The 20,444-nt window shown below is 43.8% G+C and overlaps 2 protein-coding genes across 2 annotated transcripts in view; one reads left to right on the top strand and one right to left on the bottom strand.

Moving 5' to 3' along the window:
- LOC115640848 (zinc finger protein RFP-like) overlaps positions 1-20,444 on the bottom strand; it is a 1,004,025-nt gene that overhangs the window by 787,368 nt on the left and 196,213 nt on the right. The gene's annotated exons all lie outside the window — the stretch shown is intronic.
- Positions 71-19,747, top strand: LOC115640821 (butyrophilin subfamily 2 member A1-like). Its single transcript, XM_030543843.1, has 4 exons — positions 71-191; positions 2,534-2,881; positions 3,983-4,264; positions 19,137-19,747. The coding sequence occupies exons 1-4, from the start codon at positions 92-94 to the stop codon at positions 19,646-19,648; spliced, it is 1,242 nt and encodes a 413-aa protein (XP_030399703.1). The 5' UTR covers positions 71-91; the 3' UTR covers positions 19,649-19,747.

The raw sequence follows: 20,444 nt of genomic DNA, 5'->3' as shown, positions 1-20,444 counted from the left end.
ACTTTAATCATTTAATGTTAATCAGTGTTATGCTCACTGTGATAATATTTTTCCTCCTTCTTCCTGTTGTCTAGATCAAGTTACAGTGAAAATGAAGATTCTCTCATTCTGCCACGGCTCCAGAGCCAGCTCCCCTCTCCCTGGTTTTATTGTTTTCTTCTTTACTTGTTATGTTCACAAGATGGAATCAGGTAGGAATCCGCACTGTGTCTGCTGTCTCTTAGAGGATTTATTTAGCCCCCTGAAGTGTCTTGACAACATGCTTCACTCAAAGTCAACGTAACTACTCACAGTGTGTAAACTTAACCACACTGCAAGATCAGCACCTTCTTCCTTCAATTTTTGCCCTTGTAAGCAGAGTCAGAACAGGTTCTACCTTGACATCTGGTGGTGAGCTATGGAAAAGGACTTCTGGGGCTGATCTCATTTTCATGGGCACACCCACCCTCTCTAGCATGATGGGACTGCTGGGCCAAATGGTCACTTTGGCTGCTGTGGGATCCCCAGTCTCTTTGTTATTGGGGCAAGAGTAGTAAAGTGTTGTTATCTTGGTTATGTGAATCAAGGACAGTAGAACTGTACTTGGCATTTTATGATGGAGGGACTCACCCTCACCTTAGTAGCACTCACTAGACAAGGGACATGGGTTCCAAAACCCAGTGAATTGGGAGATGTTGGGGATGGGCAGTTGTACATGGCAGTGTGGGAAGGGGGTATGGCCCAACTGGGTTGTGGACCGGTCTTTAGGTACATGGTTTATGTTTCTGAACTGTAGTTGTGGTGTTTTCCCAGTTTAACGCTGTGTCATTTACCTCATGTTATTAAAGATTTTTACTAGACTGAGATTCTGGTTGCAAGAGGGGAAGTATTGCTTCTTTGAGGGGCCCAAGGGTGTGTGTGTAATTTTCCCAAGTCACTGGGTGGGGGCTTGAGCTGGTTTTGCATTGTATTGTTGAAAGGGAAGCCCTATGTACTGAATCTGGTCCTTGGTGCTGTCAGCTCGCCCTGATAGAAGGGTTACACCCTGATTGTGTTGCTGCTGGGTTATTTTATTTGCTCCTGGGATAGTGCTCAGGTCTGTTTCTTCACACAAGTATTTTTAAAAGATTGTCAAGGATGCCCAAGCATTGGGTGGACACTTATTGAAGTATTTAATAATAACAAAAATAAATAATAAAATCCAATAACTTAGTGGGTTTCAGATGTAAAAAAGATCAGAGCCATCGTCTGAGACTAATCTGCACAAAAACAGAAGAACCAGAATACATTGATGTCATGTGACTTTTTTAATTGCATCTGTTCGCTAATACATATATGTTAGGTGTAGTATCCGCCATATTATTAGGCATTATATGAATGGTAGTCCTATAATATACATTAGAGAGAGAGAGAGTGTTGGGCAGTTAACTGAATGTATTATGCTCTTCCCACAATTCTGTTCCCCAATATCAAATATCCCACAACTCTTTAAATCTGACATTAGTGTTCACAATAGAAAATAGGAAGCGTATCAAAGCCATGAAAGGTGTGTCCTAGCACAGGTTGCGATGTACCTCTACACCCACCTGGTTTGGAATGTGGTGTCCAAAAGAGAGTTAATGAAGGTACCAAACAACAAGTTAAGAAACTGGTGGGTTGGATTTTAGGTGATGTATAAAGTGCTTTTTCACTTGTAAACTATCATGCTATAAGTGGGTTTGGGGTGTATTTTTCAAGCACACCTTCTGTGTAAGGTGAGCACACTGCAAGGTAAGAATTGCTTTACAGGAGGAAGATATGGATGTCTCCTTTTCGTAGTGTAATGTTTTGTCTGTAGGCAATCATTTTCTCTGTTTGGTTATATGGTCTCTTGAGCATGTGAAATATTGAACCATAATAGTCCAACAATTGGCTGGAGCAATAGACCTATGTCTCAGGAACACTTTGGTGAAAGAACACCAAATATGGGCCACCAACCCTACCCTTGTTCCTACTGAGGACCTGCAAATTTTATGGCAGTGACAGTAAGCACGTCAATTTGATATCACTTAGAAAAACAACCTGTTGAATGGTCAGCTTGTCTCAGCTATACAACGAGCATGTCCATTCCCAGCTCTCTGCCTCAGTTTCTCTGATGTGTGACTCTGCCATGGACTGAACACATCTGTCTTCAGCTTCCCATTCTGTGTCAGCACTGTGTGCCTCTGTCATGCACTGAACCTACCAATTCTCAGCTCCCCACTGTGTCCAGTGCTCTGTGCCTGGGCCATGCGCTAAACTTGTCTGTTATCAGCTCCATGCCCCATCTCAGTGCTGTGTACCTGTGTCACACACTGAGGCTGAGTGTTCTTATCACAGAGCCCCAGTCCTGCTGCCCATGAGCGCAGCTCTCTCTTAAACATTCAGGCTGAAATGTTCCATGCCAGGTGTCTGTCTCTGGCTGAACTTTTTGGAAAGTTTGTGTGAAACGGAAGCTGTTGGACGTGTCCTTCATATCAGATTCCCTCTTTCCTCTGAGCTCCTTTTCTTGTTGTTGTCCTGGTGCATTTTCCAGCAAAGTTCACAGTGATTGGAGCCCATGACCCTGTCACTGCCGTCCTGGGTCAGGAAACTGTGTTACCCTGTCATCTATCCCCGCGGATGAGCGCTGCAAACATGGAGGTGAGATGGTTCCGATCTCAGTTTGTATCCTTTGTGCACCTGTACCGTGATGGGAAGGATCAGAATGAAAAGCAGATGCCAGAGTATCAGGGAAGAACGGAGCTTTTAAAAGCTGGACTCACAGATGGAAACATTCCCTTGAGGATTCTCAATATCAGACAGTCTGATGAAGGGCAATACGTGTGTTTTGTTCAAGACGACACTTTTTATGAAGAAACTGTATTTGAACTGCAGGTAGCAGGTCAGTAGCTTGTGTAAGTTTTAACTGTGTGTGGGCTGCAGGCTTTATTCCTTCCTGTTAACAACAACTGTGATTCTCTACTTGTGATATATTTTACAATAATGCAGTGTATCTAAGTTTCATCAAACAGCCCCTTTCATACTAGAGAAAATATGCTGGAAACTTTCCCAACATGTATTTAAAACATTTTCAGGATGTCCAAGGTCCTTTCTTGCCCAGTCTTGATTAACTCCCAAAGAGATCTTTAGTGAAGAGGGAAAGGACTTCTGGATACACATGGCCTGCCACTTGCACTGCAGTCATTTCTAGGATGTGTGGCTAAAGTGGAAATGACAGATGTTTATGGCCTTCTTATGCATTCACTGTTGGTTGTTACTTAGGAGAGTATCCCTCTTATTTGCTGAGACTATATAATGGTTATGGTGGGGATGGGAAGTTACATATTTACCACTTTTAGTCAATATTCATAACTCCACGTACAAAAATGATACATGCATACAAATAGGATGACCATTCTCAGCAAATCATAACTTTTCCATTGACACCTTACATGACACATCTTGTATAAGATAAAACATGATTATATCATAATCATATCATAATCATATTACTATGGTGAATGTGGAGTGCAGAATGCCACAGTGGGGAGGGAAAATTATGTATTTACCACTCTTAGACAAAACTCAGCATTTCTCCCCTGCTTCTTTGACACTGTAACCATGACACCAGTTAGATTTTTTTTTAAAGAAACATATTTATCAAATGCACTAATGATCATATTTTGAAAAAGTTCAGATCCAATTCAGGTACCTAAATGAAGTGGTCATATCTCTAAAAGTGCTCATTACCCAGTTGCACCTGTGTTGAGATGAAAATATCTCCTACTGACTCAGTGAAATTATTGTAAATATTTGTTCACATTTTTGTGTGTCCATGAGCACTGGGATTTCGGAGATTCCAGTATTAATTTATGCTTTCTACTGACTACCCTGCATGAATTAGTGCTTTCTAGTGTGAGTAAGGGATCCTCAAACTGTCCCTCATCCCTTCTGCTTTGTAAATTAATTTATGGAATTAACACCTTTGTGTATTTCCCCTTAGGTCTGGGCTCTGCTCCTCTCATCTCTATTGAGGGTCACAAGGATGGAGGGATCCGAGTGGTTTGTCAGTCATCTGGTTGGTACCTAGAGCCTGTGGTGCTATGGAGAGATCTCAGTGGGCGACATTTACCATCACTCTCTGAAACAAAATCCCGAGGCGATAACAACCTGTTTGGAATAGAAACTGCTCTCATTGTGAAAAAACATTCAAACCAAAACTTGTCTTGTTGCATCAGGAACACCGTTCTCAATCAAGAAAAGGAATCAGCAGTTTATATAGCAGGTGAGTAACCATCCAAATTCCACACTGAACTCATCACCACCAGAACAAAACAAAACAGGGAAACAAGAACTGAAACATCTGTGGTGGATATTTCATAATCCACATACAAACACAGAAGATGGGAGGCTGGTATCTTTATGGGATCACAGTTTAGGCAATTTGATTTCATTAATTGGGATTATTCAGAAAATGAAGGTTTTGGATTTCATGTAAATTTAATGTTAAGTCCGACTTCCTTGATATTCTAGCATGCACGCACGCATGCATATACAAACACACACACACAAATCTTCCAGCATTTTTTAAAGAAACTTTCCCTTAATCCACTGACACAATATGTTCCTGCAAACTTAACTTCACCTTAATGATTTTTTGAATGTGGTAAATTTTGTACTGTGGCTTCTTTATGATTTTGTCGCTGAACCACCTCATTGTTCATTACTTGTTGTGTGAAATGTCACCTAAGTCATGTTATGTTGTTTCTACTCACGTTCAATGGGACTTGTGCTCCTTACGTTACTTTGATCCAGATCCACAAAGGGACTTATTTTACTCTAGTGTAGTGGTGTAGCAGTCATCCCTCCCACTCTGGACTGGAGGGAGGCCACACCGCCTCACTCTACTGTCGGGATTGCTGCCTAGTGTCAGAGGAAATTAGCGAACAGATATTTGCATCCCAACCAGTCTAACAGGGCTGAACCCCAAATAGTCAACGGGTTCCAGCCCTTAGGCAGGAACAGGGCCTTCCTGGAATCCGTATGCTCTGGCCCTTAAGCAGGGGCAGAGCAAACCCAGTAGTCAATTAGCTCTGAGCCCTTAGGCAGGAGTAGAGCAGACACCGTAGTCAGTCAGCTCTGGCCCTCAGGTAGGGGCAGAGCAGACCGAGTAGTGGGGCATCCTAGCTCCAGTACAGGTCACTTAACCGGGAGAGCATAGGCTACCACCCCACGAGTGGATGGCAGGGGTGGACAGGACCATCTGACTCCACCAGGCCCCAACCCAGGGGCCTAACAGTGGTGGAGTATTCTGTCACTGGGTCAGTGGGGAATCCATCTGCAACACACCGACCATGCATCAGGCAGTGCTACAGCCAGACTGAATTCGGTTGTTCCTGGGCCACTTCCTACCCTCCCCTCAGGGTGTACCGGGACCATCTCCAGGGTGTACCTGGACCGTTTCCTGGGGGTAGGTGGCCAGCGGCAAGCAGGATGTCTCTGGGCTCAGCAATAGAGTCAGCAGCCTGGAGTGAGCAGGAAACGTCTGTCTCCTTTCACAGGCCTCGGCCCCACCCCAACTTCACCCCCTCCTTGCCCCTATTGGTCCCTTCCTCAAATCGCTGCCCCAGCCCTACCTCCTTACCCAAGTGCACTGCGTTCCCCCTCCTCTGCCCTCCCCCCAGGTTTGCCAAGCAAATCAGCTGTTTCACGGCAGATGTGCTGGGAGGAAGGGGGGAAAAGTAGGATCTGGCAGTGCACTCAGAAGAGGAAGTGGAGGCAGAGATGAGCAGGGGTGGGGGGGCAGGTTGGGGAGCTGCCGATGGGTGCAGAGCATCCACCAATTTTTCCCCTATGTCTCCCTCAGTGTCTTGGCCCCAGCTGACCTAGAGGCTCTGTCTTTTATATGTCCTATTATGTTTATGCCTTCCAGTGGAAGGAGTATGGCAGGTCTGGTTCCACCCAGCTGGGCACAGAGGGTGGTTCCTCCTGCTCTGGGTTGGAGGGAGGCCACACCCCCTCACTACATCTTATCTACACACAAAAGTTGCACTAATTGACAATTTAGTTAATCAGTGCCACTTGCTTGGGTGAACACTCATATAAGTTTCAGAGTGCCATACAGAGATTTAGCTTCAGTCAGTTCCTTACCAACTGAAGCTAAATGGAGATAGGGCACTTATTAAGCTGATTTATGATTTAAGGTTTTGTGCATTAATTTATTGAAATAGGTGCAACCCTCATAAGCTGTCAACCCTTGAACCAATTTAAGGATGGCCACATGAGAGGATCTGACAAAGTCCCTCACCAAAGGCTCTTATGTCATGGGATAAGAGGGAAGATCCTCACATGGATTGAGAACGGGTTAAAAGACAGGGAACAAAGGGTAGGAATAAATTATAAATTTTCAGAATGGAGAGGGGTAACTAGTGGTGTTCCTCAAGGGTCAGTCCTCGGACCAATCCTATTCAATTTATTCATAAATAATCTGGAGAAAGGGGTAAACAGTGAGGTGGCAAAGTATGCAGATAATACTAAACTGCTCAATATAGCTAAGACCAAAGCAGACTGTGAAGAACTTCAAAAAGATCTCACAAAACTAAGTGATTGGGTAACAAAATGGCAAATGAAATTTAATGTGGATAAATGTAAAGTAATGCACATTGGAAAAAATAACCCCAACTATATATACAATATGATGGGGGCTAATTTAGCGACAACAAATCAGGAAAAAGATCTTGGAGTCATCATGGATAATTCTCTGAAGATGTCCACACAGTGTGCAGCAGCAGTCAAAAAAGCAAACAGGATGTTAGGAATCATTTAAAAAGGGGATCGAGGACAAGATGGAGAATATTTTATTGCCATTATATAAATCCATGGTACACCCACATCTCAAATACTGTGTTCAGATGTGGTCTCCTCATCTCAAAAAAGATATACTGGCATTAGAAAAGGTTCAGAAAAGGGCAACTAAAATGATTAGGGGTTGGGAATGGGTCCAATACGAGGAAATATTAAAGAGGCTAGGACTTTTTAGCTTGAAAAAGAGGAGACTTAAGGGCTGGTCTGCACTGGGGTGGGGGAGGGATTGATCTAAGATACGCAACTTCAGCTACGCTATTCGCGTAGCTGAAGTCAAAGTATCTTAGTTTGATTTACCTGGCCATCCTCATGGCAGCAAGTCAACCGCCGCGGCTCCCCCATCAATTCTGCTTACTCCTGCTGAGGTGGAGTACGGGCATCAATTTGAGGATAGATTTATTGCATCTAGATGAGGGATGATAAATCGATCCCCGATAGATCGATTACTACGTGCCTATCCGGAGGGGAATGTAGACATGGCCTAAGGGGAGATATGATAGCGGTATATAAAATCATGAGTAATGTGGAGAAAGTGAATAAAGAAAAGTTATTTACTTGTTCCCATAATATAAGAACTAGGGGCCACCAAAGGAAATTAATGGGCAGCAAGTTTAAAACAAATAAAAGGAAGTTCTCCTTCACACAGCGCACAGTTAACCTGTGGAACTCCCTGCCTGAGGAGGTTGTGAAGGCTAGGAATATAACAGAGTTTAAAAGAGAACTAGATAAATTCATGGAGGTTAAGTCCATTAATGGCTATTAGCCAGGATGGGTAAGGAAGGGTGTCCTTAGCCTCTATTTGTCAGAGGATGGAGATGGATGGCAGGAGAGAGATCACTGATCATTGCCTGTTAGGTTCACTCTCTCTGGGGCACCTGGCACTGGCCACTGTTGCCAGACAGGATACTGGGCTGGATGGACCTTTGGTCTGACTCAGTATGGCCATTCTTATGTTTTTAAGTTCTTAGGCACAAACCATATGTGCAGAAGCTTTAGGTGCATTGGAAAATTCCATCCTGAGTAGATGACTGTATCACTGTGAACAAAAGAACAGCCAATGAAAATTAATTAGTTTTCTGCACAAATGTTCAGAGAAATTGTGATTATGATTTCTCCAAATATTTTGGGGTAATAGTAGATTTTTCAAAAATATGCTAATTAATCTGGCAATTTCTTAATGTTGCTGAACACTGAGGGCCAAATTCTTTGCTGGTATAACTCTATTGAAGTCAATGGGGTTTTATGAGTAGAGAATTTTCCCCTGAACTCTCTGGCCCTCTGAATAACAATTAATCAAATCAGGCCTGTATTTTCAAGGATACATCCATGTTAAAGCTGTATTGGTTAGAAACATTTTAAAAATCAGTTTCTGGTATTTTGTGTAGTGTAGATATGGCCATTCTTTCACTCTTGTCTCACACGAATAATGCTGGGCACCATTTATGAAGTTGTATGGAATAAAAATATCTGAGTGTTGTCAGCAATTCCAAATTAAGATAAGTTTTGGGTGTTTTGTTTTTCAGATTCCTTTTTCCTAAGGGTAACTCCCTGGATGGTGGCTCTAAGTGTGATCCTGGTGGTTTTGTTTGGTTTCATTGGCATCACTGCTTATCTCTTTAAAATGAAAGGTAAATATTAGAGGGAGAAATATACTGTAAATAATGGCTTTATTCTAATAAATAAATAAATAAATAAAGAGCAATTTAGTAATTTGATATTAAAAGAACATATGATCTGCGGACCTTGTCCTTTTATAAAGAAAAAGAATGCATGTGAATTTATTGATAGAGGGTGGCGGCAGAGGTGTCGGGATGGGGGATGAAAAGGAGGAGAAGGGTCTGGGGCAGTAGAACTGAACCAGAGAATCTGATCATAGCAGACACATCTGTGTTCTGCTCAATCCTTCATCTCCCCCTCCTGCTAGTTCTCAGGGGACTACCACTGTCTTCTCTCTGTTCCCACTCGAGACAAGGTTCTGCAAAGCCTAGCCTCTCATATTTGTACTTCAAATCTCTTATTTGATAATAAAGTGTAGTGCACCTTGACATATTAGTAATGGGCCATGTAGAAATGTCCCAGCAATAAATCAGTAAATAAACACATTTGTTCCTCAGTTAGGGAAAAAATCGTAACAACTTTCACATAACTCAGGCACAGCTGTCCATGCCCAGGTGAATTTAATCCACAAAGAATATCTGTCCAATTTCCAAATAAATCAGATGTCTATCCATCCGTCCTAATGAATTTTGTACCTATAGGATGTAGTCTTTTAGCTGTGTTTCATGAAGCAAGGGGATGAGAATAATTTATATTTATTTCTGTATTTTTAAGGGAAACTTACAGAAGAAGTTGGTAAGTTTCAATTTCCCTTTTCCCACTCATAGAAGTTTTGACCACAGATACACCATTGTATATGGTATTGTTTGTTTCCTTGATTTATTTTTATGTCTGTATATATATTGGCGGTGGGGATGCGGGTGGGGATGGGGGAGGGGAGTGTGATGGGCTGGACCTTTTGGGTGTTTCCAGAGACCTTTCCTCTCAAAAGTCCTTCCAGTTAGGGGGTTAGGTCAGCTTAGCAATGTGTCTCAGGGCTGTAATTTTTCAGTGTAGACAAGCCTTTGGTCTCAGAGTTTTCAAAAGATTCTGTAGAGGTCTGGTTTGTTAATGAAGCTGTGATGAACCGGGAATTTTCTGTAATTTTTTAAAATCTTATGTGTGCCTCAGTTTCCATTTGTGACCAGGGTCATTGGAGAGGCCATACTGAAATTGCTCAATCAGGACAAACTGATTTATTTTATCATTAGATCTCACCATGCCAGTAACCAAACAGTTTCTGTAATACCTTCTTGGTTATCAAGAAGCCAAAATACAGTTCCCTTTAAGCAATCCAGCCTTGGGCTCACGCCCAGACAGTCAACTCTAATATAGCAAAGGTTACTTAAAATCTTATTCACCATATATAATGTTCTACCAGTCCCAAGAGATTGAACACATTACCTACAAAGCCAATGAATATTTCAGATCTTACCAAAATACACGCTTACAGCCAATTCTTATTAATTAATCTAAGATGTATTAATAAAAAGAAAAAAGAAAGACAGTTACTATGGTTAACAGATCAAGGTGCATACAGATATGAGTTAAGTTAATTGGTCGGTTTCATAGCAGAGATGATGAGTTTGCTGATGTACAAAAACTCTTGTAGACTCAGTTCAATAGCTTGTAGTCCAATAGCCTGTCCATGTGCAGAGTTTGTTTTAATTTTTCCATGAGCAGTTGCAGGGATAATCTAGGGTAGACTTGGAGATCTTAGTCTTGAAACTCAGACTTTCCCTGACAAAGTTTAAGCAGGTCTGAGATAGCAAGGATCAGGCCTGAGATCTTCTTTATAGCTGAAGCTCAGCAGATAAGCCTCTTGGCAGCAAATGATCACAGCAGGCTTTCTCTGAATGAAGAATAGGTAATGTACAATGTTGTTTAAATGCTAATCTGTTTCTGAGGCATACACCGGTAACTAGTTGCATTCATTAGCATAAGGCAACTAACCATTCAGACAGTTCACAGGAAGTTTTATTACAAATTTCAAAGAGAAATGAAGCTAATAATATTATTACGCCACATGTTCTATCTAAATGATAATATCTTCATATGATTTCTGAATCAACAGAATACAGTAATGAAACATCATAGACAGGAACAGAAGTTTAGCATCTACAAGCTAATTAGATCACATTATTAAACTACTAACAAGATATAGGTAAACCCAGACAAATACAAAAAGTATCTATTCCTGATTCTCTAACAATATGGGCCTACATTTCAAGGACTCTAGTCTATTTAGCATGACTTTGATAGCTAACTATAAGGAATGGCCCTATTTACCATTTCAATACATTTCTAATATGTCCTTAAGGGTTGCTTTTTGGATCACTCAGCCTGCTGGTTGCTTAACCTCACTGGCCCAGCCTCACACCATTGTATGTGGCATTGTTACCCAGTAGGGGGAAAAGGACTGTTTGATCTAAGGGCAGGCCAAGAGACATAAGTGTGGGTGTTGCCTAGCTGTCTAAGCATGTGTCCCCATATCGATGGAGTATGTGAAAAAACAATGGCCAATCCAGTCACCAGGTCGTCTGGAATCTGACCAAGGAGATCAGACTGTGAGACAGACAGAGCTTGAACAATGGGGTTCACTGCAGCTTGGCTGGGCTCTGGGCTAAGCAGAATGGTTAATGCTTTAAGCTTTCGTTCTCTATCATAACCTAAGGACTTCCTATGGTGTATTTATTCCAGTTGACTAATCACCTTGACTGTTTTGACAACTTTCTGAGACTTGGTCCATGGCTATGTCTACACTACACTTTCATTGGTAAGACTTTTGTCCGTCAGGGGTGTGAAAGAAACACACCCTGATGGACAAAAGTTTTACCAACGAAAAGCAGCAATGCGGACAGTGCTTTGTCAGTGGGAGACACCGTTCTGCCGACAAAGCTATTGCCTCTTCTTGGGGGTGTTTTTATTTTATTGGAAGGAGAGCTCTCTCCTGCCAACAAAGAGCAGCTATACTGCATACTTTACAGCACCACTGCTTTAGTGACAGTGCTGTGCCACTGTAAGGTGCCCAGCGCAGACACAGTCTACATTCCAGAGTTAGGTTGACATAAGGCAGCTCACGTGGACGTAATTATGTCAGTGTCTATATTAGAATTCTACTTATACCAAAGTAAGTGGCCTGCTACACACAACATAATAACTCCACCTCCACGGAGAGAGATAGAGCTTATATCGGTGTGGTTAGGGCGACACAGTGTCCCTGTAGACGCTGCATTACTTACATCCACTGTAGACTGTCATTCTATCAGCTGCTTGGGCTCCCAGCTGGAGCCATGAAATTGAAAAGAATGCCAGTTTCATTGCTGGTAGGCTCTGTACTGTGAAACTGAGCTCACAGCTGCCAAGCTCCTACACCAAAGTGAGAGCCCTAGCTGTGAGCCCGATGGTGGTCTCAATTTCACAGCTGAGTTTACCAGAAGTGAAATTGCCATTCTTGTCAATTTCACAGTTCCAGCTGTGAGCCTTGCATGGGCTGTAGGCGTGGAAGGAGGAAGAGCGATACACCTAGGAGGTCAGGCACACTGAAGAGGGTTCTTCCTAGAGACTTTTACAAAGCTGGGGGTGTAGCAACGATTAAGTGAATCCATGACAGAAGTTTAAGAACAGCTAGACCCCAGGAGAGGCTTTATTGTCAACCACTCCCTGCTGCAGTCAGCTTATACCTGATCCGAAGGGCCCTTGTGAGCGGCAGAGGTTCACAAATTGTCTTCCTCCTACTGGTGCTGTTTAAAAGTCAGCTCCCCTGAGTTCCAGCAGCCTCCCCCGTGGCTGCCGTCCCCTTCCTGTGACAAACTCTCCCTTTCAAGATCATTTTCTCCAGGTGGAGCAGACCCTGCAGGAAGCCTATGCAATATCATGGAGCCCAGAGGATTTTTTGTCTTTTCCTGACCAGGATAGGGTTGTGCCCTGGACAGGGCGTGTTAATCTAGATTCATAAAATTTGCTGTAAATCTAAATTCGATAAAAGTCACACCAAAATGTTATTTGGTGGGTTGACGGAAGCAATAGAAAAAAGGAAGTTGAATAGAAATAATCACCCAGCCTTAACTTTGTATTGATGATAAAGAGAAACAACACATAAGGAAAGGAAAGCTCATGATAAACTTTTTTACATATTTATGTTTATTTTTTTTAATTGGATCCTCATGTAGGAGTGTAATTGAGTCATTGGTGGGTTAGGTGGCCTAGTGGTTAGCACATTTAATGTCACCTCCCGGTGGGAAAGTCTTGCATCCAGGCCCTCTTTTAATCAGAGAAGCAGGAAGGTAGGAACTGGTAGGGAAAACCAGCCCACCCAATCTACTGGGTTCTGACCCAATGCCCTAAGAAGGCCGACGGTGTCTTGCTGCCAAAGGTATCCTCCAAGTTACCCTCCCTGATCTCTTCCTGCCATCTGCTGTTTCCCCCCAGCTTCCAGTCCAAGAGAAGTTGAAAAGAAAAAGAAAAGTCAATCAAACCATCAGTCCCAAGCAGTCTAAGCAAAGTTAGTCCTTCAGGGAAACTTCTCCAGAGCCCGTGTCAGGAGCCTTCAGGGTAGGTCTGTCCTCGCCAGCTTCCCCCTTCTGAGCTGGGTTGCTACCTTTTCACCCTGGCCTCCAGCTGGAGCATGCACTGCAGGGATGGAGAGGGGGAACTACTTGGGCCCAGTACTGTTCTTTCACCCCTTCAGACCCATTGTGGGTTTTGTATATCCCATCACACATCCTCTTCCTCAGACCCAGTTCATGTCCTCGCCTTTCTGTGAAAAGTCTGTGTTTTTATTTTCCATGCCTGAACACTGTACCACCTGAAAGCTATATGGCTGCATTGAGACATGCCGCTGCATTATGCCTGGGTTATGGCCTGTCATTGACTTCAGCCAGTGGAGTAGTGCATGGCCAGTTGGACCATATTAGTTGGAAGGGCTGCCCCCACAAGTGATAGCGTAGGGCATTGATGGCTCATTTCACATCCAGAGCCACTTTCTCAATGGCCAATTAGGCTACCTCCTATGGGAAAAACTTCCTGCTGAGATAGAGAACAGGGTGCTCTTCTCCTCTGAATTCCTGAGATAACACTGCTCCGTCTCTGACATCGAATGTTTGGAGAATAAAGGGCTTTGAGAAGGCTGAGTGGAATATTACTGGCTCCTGGGTCAATGGGTCTTGTATTGTCCTAAATGCCTTATCACCGCTTTTGGTCCAAAGGACTCTTTTGGGTGCAGTGTCCTTAACCACGTCTGTCAATTGGGCAGCCACGGTAGCAAGGTTTTGGATGAACTGTCAACAATATCCCACTAATCCCATAAGCCATCAGACTTGCTTGTTTGTGAAAGAGACAGGGCAGCCTACAAAGGTCGTAGCTCCCTTCCTTCCTCTACAACATACCCTAGGTAAGTGACTCCTTGGGTCCCAGCTGACAATTGGTTGGCTTGGCCATCAAACCTGCCTCTTTGAGAGCCCAAAATACCGTAGTAATGTGCTTCATATATTAGGCCCAGATCTCACTGATATTGTCAATGTAAGTGTCTTCATAGGACCCATGTGACCATAGCACTCTGTCCATCAGCCGCTGGAAAGTGATAGTGTCTCCATGAAGTCCAAAGGGCATGGTTTTAAACTGGTGTATTCCATCACAGGAATGTTGTTTAATTGTTGTGGAGTTGTTTGCTTTAAACTGACCTTTTGTTTATTTATTTATTTATTTATGCACTATTAAACCTATTTTTGTTTGTTTGCCTACTTGTTTTTTATTATTATCATCATGTGGGGGGAGGTGATATAACTTTGTAAAATGGGCAGGGGAAACTAAACTGGTTAAATTTCACACGAAAAGCTAATTTGAATAATTGGTAAGGCATAGAGTAATTGGATTTGTTTAGTTTGGGGAAGAGAAGACTGAGAGGGGACATGATAACAGTTTATATGTACATGAAAGGTTATTATGCGGAGGAGGGAGGTAAATTGTTCACTTTAACTCTGATGATAGGACAAAAACAATGGGCTTAAATTGCAGCAAGTGAGGTTTATGTAGGACATTAGGAAAAACTTTCTAACTGTCAGAGTGGTTAAGATCTGGAATAAATTGCCTAGGGAGGATGTAGAATCTCCATCATTGGAGATTTTTAAGAGCAAGTTGGACAAACACCTGTCAGGAATGGTCTAGATAATACTTAGTCCTGCAATGAGTGCAGAGGATTAGACTTTCTCTCCTATGATTCTACGATTCTAATAGAACCACAGAGTTTAAGACCAGAAGGGATGACCAGATCATCAAGCCTGATATCCTTAAGAGGAACTGAATAGAAATAGTTTTTAAGCCTTAATTATCATTTTGATGATAATGAGAAATAAAACATAAGAAAAGGAAAACACCTAACAAACAATATGTGTATGTCTGTTTAATTTTTAGGTAAATGAGATACAGAAATTGATAAGTGTCATTATCCTTCCTCTGACAAGATTTCTTTTTTGCACAAAATTGGATTCTCATGTGGGAGTTTGTTTAATTGTTGTCGAGTTGTTTGCTTTTAAATTTGACTTTTACAATTCTGTTGCAATATTTAACCTGTTTTTGTTTGTTTGGTGCTTGCTTTGTTGTTGTTTGGTTTATTTGAGGGTTTAGTGTAGCTTCATAAAATGTGGGGAAACACTAAATTGGATAGATTTCACACCAACATTTAATTTGAAAAACCGATCAGCAATAGAGTTACAGACTTAAAGACCAGAAGGGACCCCTCAATCCTCTTGTCTGATGTCCTGGAGAGGAGGTTTATTTCTCTCATCCTTCACTGTCCTATGCCTGAAAAATAGAAATAAAATGTAAAAAAATGGAACCCCCTAACAAAATATATCTTTATTTCTCTTTAATTTTTAGACAAACAAGATAAAGAAATAAGTAAGTGTCATTCTCCTTTCTCTGACAAGAAACATTTTGTAGCAATTTGGATCCTCATGTGGGAGTTTGTTTAATTGTGGTAGAGATGGTTTTTAATTTAACTTTTAAAATTGTTGCAGTAGGAAACCTTTTTTCACTTATTTTCTGATATGCTTTTTTTCTTATTTTTATTATAATCTTTTAGGAGGGTGTATAGGGGATTCTTTTGTAATATAACTTTGTAAAATGTGGGAAAGGATGAAACTGGATGAATTTCCCACCAAAAGCTAATTTGAAATATTAATAAGCAATAGAGTCATACAGTCACAGAGTTTAAGACCAGAAGGAATGACCGGATCCTCCAGTCCAGTGTTCCCCAGACTGTGGAACACACACGGTGTGTGGAGGAATGTTCAGGGGGTGCGCAGCAGGACCCAGGCCAGCCCCCACAAGGAGAGTAGAGAGGGAGTGCCATTCAGCCCTGCTCTGCCCTCAGCCCAGCTCCGATCCTAGCAGGAGCTCCACTCTGTCTTCTGCTCCACCCCACCCGCTGCTCCGCCCTCAGCCCAGCTCTGCCCTTATTCCCTCTCTGCCCCCAGGCCAGGTCCACCTCTATTCCCAGCACTTCTCTTATCTCCAGTTCTTTCCCCAACTCTGCTTTCAGCTCAAGTGCTTCTGCTGAGCCAACTGTGCAGTAATGGGTCGGGGAGAGAGTCACATGGAGATTCCATTACTGGAAATGGAGGTGCGACAGGAAAAGTTTGGGGATGACTGGTCTAGTCTGATCTCCTGATGAGGTGATTGAATACAAATAATCTCTCCATCTTGACTGTCATAGTGATGATAAAGGGAAATAAAACATTAGAAAAAGGAAACAATATGTGTATTTCTATTTAATTTTTAGGCAAACTACATATAGAAATTGGTTAGTGTCAATATCTTTCCTCTGACAGGAAATATTTTGTAGCTAATGAGATCCTCATATGGGAGCTGGTTTCACTGTTGTGGGGTTGTTCACTTTTAAATTCATTTTTACAATCTTCTTGCAATATGAAACCTTTTATTAATTTTTTTCTTGTTTTTTATTACTATTCTTTTTTTGTAAGAGTTAGTGTAATTCTGTAAAATGTGGGAAAGTGCTAAACTGGAGAGATTTCACACCAAAAGCTAATTTGTAAAACTGATAAGCAATAGAGTCATGGAGTCACAGAATTTAAGATCAAAAGGTGCCACTGGAACCTCTCATCTGATGTCCTGAAAAGGAGGTTGATTTCTCTCCGCCCTCACTGTCATATAGATGATAAAGAGAAATAAAACATAAGAAAAGGGAACTGCCTAACAAAATATATATTTATTTCTCTATTTTTTAGACAAACGAGATAACAAAATAAATAAATGTCTTTATCCTCTGTCAGAAAAGAACTTTTTGTACCAATTTGGAATCTCATGTGGCCATTTATTTAATTGTGGTGGAGTTGTTTGCATTTAAATGTAATTTTTAAAATCGAACCAATAGGAAAGCATTTTTTGTTGATTTGCTTTTTATTATTATTATCATTTTTTTGGAGGGAGGTTGGTGTTTTTTAAAATAAAGGCCAAACTGGATGAATTTCACACCAAAAGCTAGTTCGAAAAATTGATAAGCAATACAGTAATTAAGTAGATAGTGGCCAAGAAAATATGGCCCAGGAGGAATTGTGGGAAGGCACTGGAGGACTATCAGCCCCTGAGATGGTTAATCTCCCTCCACATTGCAAAGTGGGCATGTAACCAAACTGAATTAAAGTGGTACCTGGCTACAGCCTATACTCAAAGTCTTGTCAGCCAGCCTGGGTATAAAGCAGCACCAAACCTGAGTCATGGTTTTGTGCTTGCTCAATAAACAGATTGGGGCAATAACCAGGTAAGATCCTGGGCTAACTCTGCAGTGAAGATCCACCCTGGGAGACAGACACACATGCAACCCAGTGGAGTTCTGATGAACTTATAACTTTCTTTTCTCTTCAGTGTTTGTACAATATTGAATCATGCAAGACTTGTTCAGATCATTTCCCATCTCTAATTATGTGGTTGTTTTTAGGGTGGAGAAGATCTGTGGCACCTATAGAAGATGGTAACTAAAGATCATATTTTATCATTGTCCAAATATCAGTCCCTATGAGGCAATGTGCCTCTTTTTCCTTGAATGTGGGAGCGGATGGGATAGTTCAAGGCAGACCTCCCCAGCACTCTCATTTCATGGTACAGATCCAGTGGGACATGCACCTCCACAGCCACTTCTCCAGGGGGAGTTTGTTTTATCTCCCTGCGCTGATGACTGATCTCCGATTTCTCTGTTTCTTCCTTCATCTTTTCCCCTCTGAAGAAGGCCAGGAGCTCTGCAATGACCCCATGCTGATGGGATGAGCAGAGACTGTGCCTGTGTGCGACCCTTGCTCCAGTCTCCAGCAGGGGAACAGAACCTTGATCATAAACAGGGGCTCTTCTGGCTCCATTATACACATCAGGGGAGCTCCTGTGATCAGAGCTGTGAGCTTGTCACTTTTCTCCTGTCTCCGTCCACCATGATCCAGGCATCAGCTGATGCCTGGCCAGCTCCAGGCATCAGCATTCCTCTTTTTAAGGGGCGGTATTTCAGCTCTTTGGAGGCAGCACTTTTCAAGGGACAGCACTCTGTTTTTTTTCTTTTTCTTTTTTTTTTTGTTTGGAGCAGCAAAAAACCTGGAGCTGCCCCGACCATGATCTCAGCATTCTCCTGTCTCTGGTAAACGGGACGTCACTTTAGCCTCCCATCACTAGCATGACTCTCTCCCTCTTTTCACCAGCCACTATTCTACACATCCCCTCAGGGGCAGATTAGCCACTAGGCCAATGGGGCTTGTGCCCAGGGGCCCTGCCCAATTGAGACACCCATGAAAAATGGGTGCTTCTGCACCCCGAATCACTCTGCCTGCCCAGCACTCCTGCCAGAGAATGGGGTCAGGGCTCAGGGGCTTACCAGGCTTGCCCTGCTGTACCCACCTAGCACTCCAGCCAAGAAATGGGGTCGGGGCATGGGCATTTGCTCCCCTCTCCGACTGGAGCTCCAGGTGGGCAGAGGAGGGCAAGCCCCCGTGCCCCAACCCCATTTCCCCAGCAGAAGCGTGAGGGGTGGGGGGACTTCAGACAGAAGGGGTGGGGAGGGGTCCCCACATACTCTGGCCCAGGGCACCACAAAACCCTAATCCACCCCTGCTCCCCCCACACTTGTAGCTTCTGCCTCATTCCACCATGAACCCCCTTCCTTTGTGTTGACCCCTCACTCCCTGCCTCATGCTAATGTACTTTTGTGCTGTGACTGCTGCTCAGCAGTGAAATTCTGGGCATGTTCAATCCTGGTCCATGTGGCCTGTTACTGTCTGAGCTGTGACATTTCAGAACAGGCCGGGTGCAGTGGGGAGGCCCCATAGCAAAGTCCAGCATAGGGGCAGCTTGGACACAGTGAGATTTAAGATGGGGAGGGGGAGGAGAGCTCTGTCAATATTCAGTGAGTTGTACTATCTGTGGGGGCTCCCAGAGTCTCTAGTCCCTCCCTGGGGAGAAGTGGGGGCAGGAGGGGAAAGACTCTCAGGCCGATATTTTCACCTGTCATTGACCTGTCTCTGCAAGGGGAGTGACTCTCCCCAGCACTGTGCTGAGATCTTAGAGCTGATGGTTAAATCCTGGAGGAAGGAGATTCCCTGAGTCACTCTCCAGCTGGGGCAGATTCCGTCAGTGACACCATCAAACCCTCCCCCAGGGCCAAGCTCTGCCCCTAACACTCTGATTCTCTCTCCCTCCAGTGAATGTGACTCTGGATCCAGACACGGCTCATCCCAACCTCGTCCTGTCTGAGGATTGGAAAAGTGTGAGATGGACAGACATGTGGCAGCGACTGCCCAACACCCCTGAGAGATTTGACACTGAGCTCTGTGTGCTGGGCTGTGAGGGATTCACCTCGGGGAGACATTGCTGGGAAGTGGAGGTGGAGGATGGGCAATGCTGGGCTGTGGGGGTGGCCAGAGAGTCTGTGGGGAGGAAGGGAGGGATCAGCCGTAGCCCTGAGGGGGGGATCTGGGCTGTGCTGCGATGGATGGGTCAGTTCCAGGTTCTCACCTCCCCTGTGACCCCCCTGCCCCTGAGCTGGGTCCCCAGCAGGACCCGGGTTTGTCTGGACTGTGACCGGGGGCAGGTGACATTTATCGGTGCTGGTGACGAGGCCCCGATCTTCACATTCCCGCCGGGCTCCGTCCCTGGGGGGAGAATCCGACCCTGGTTCTGGGCGGGGGGATCCCGGCTCAGACTGTGTCCCTGAGACTGGGGACCCTGAAATCAGCCTCTCTAGCCTCAGACACCCCAGTCTCTGTGACTCTGGAGGACTCCCATCTACCCAGCCCCTGGCACTTCATCTCTATGCCCCTATAAGCTCCTCCCCTTCCCTGCAGCCTCAGGGATGGGAGGGGGAGGGGGAGGGGGAAGAACCCCTGGGGCTGTACAGGGGCAGAGGGGCCTGAGGGGCAGATGTGGGGGCTGGGCAGGGACAGAGCTAACAGCCGGGCTGGGGACAGGCAGAGGTGGGGGTGGCAGGAACACAGCATGAATCAATCAGGGTTTGGGGGGTTAGAAGCTGGAAGCTCCGCAGCAGCAGGGAGCAGTTTGTACAGATCGGTGGCATTAGATCTCACTGGGATCTCCCAGCCAGATCTCCTGCCACAGAGGTCAAGTCACCTTCCCCTGTAACTACGGGAGAGCCAGTAACACTGTAATTGTCACACACATATGGGATGGGCAGGGAGAGTTCAAAAATCAGAAGATAAAGCAGGATACGTTATGTATTGTTTTGAGCCCTCGTGTTTTGCGGTGTCAATTTCATGATTTTTGGTTCTTACTCATGATTATTAAGTTCTGGGGTTGGTAACACTGCGAGAATCATGGGTTGTGGGTGGGGGTGAGTGGGGCAGTCTGGGCTGAATCAGAGGGAACAGAGAACCCAAAAGGAAAAGATAAAGTAAAACAAAATAAACGGAGACTCCTGGAGAAAGAGTGAAAATTAAATATCAAAACAAGGGCAGGAAAACATTCTGAAGAGGGGAAACAGCAAGAGGCAGTGA

Source organism: Gopherus evgoodei, unplaced genomic scaffold (assembly GCF_007399415.2).
Source record: "Gopherus evgoodei ecotype Sinaloan lineage unplaced genomic scaffold, rGopEvg1_v1.p scaffold_32_arrow_ctg1, whole genome shotgun sequence".
NCBI classification, from domain to species: Eukaryota; Metazoa; Chordata; order Testudines; family Testudinidae; genus Gopherus; species Gopherus evgoodei.
The sequence above is the reverse complement of the archived record's forward strand: the minus strand, read 5'-3'. Positions and strand labels throughout refer to the sequence as shown.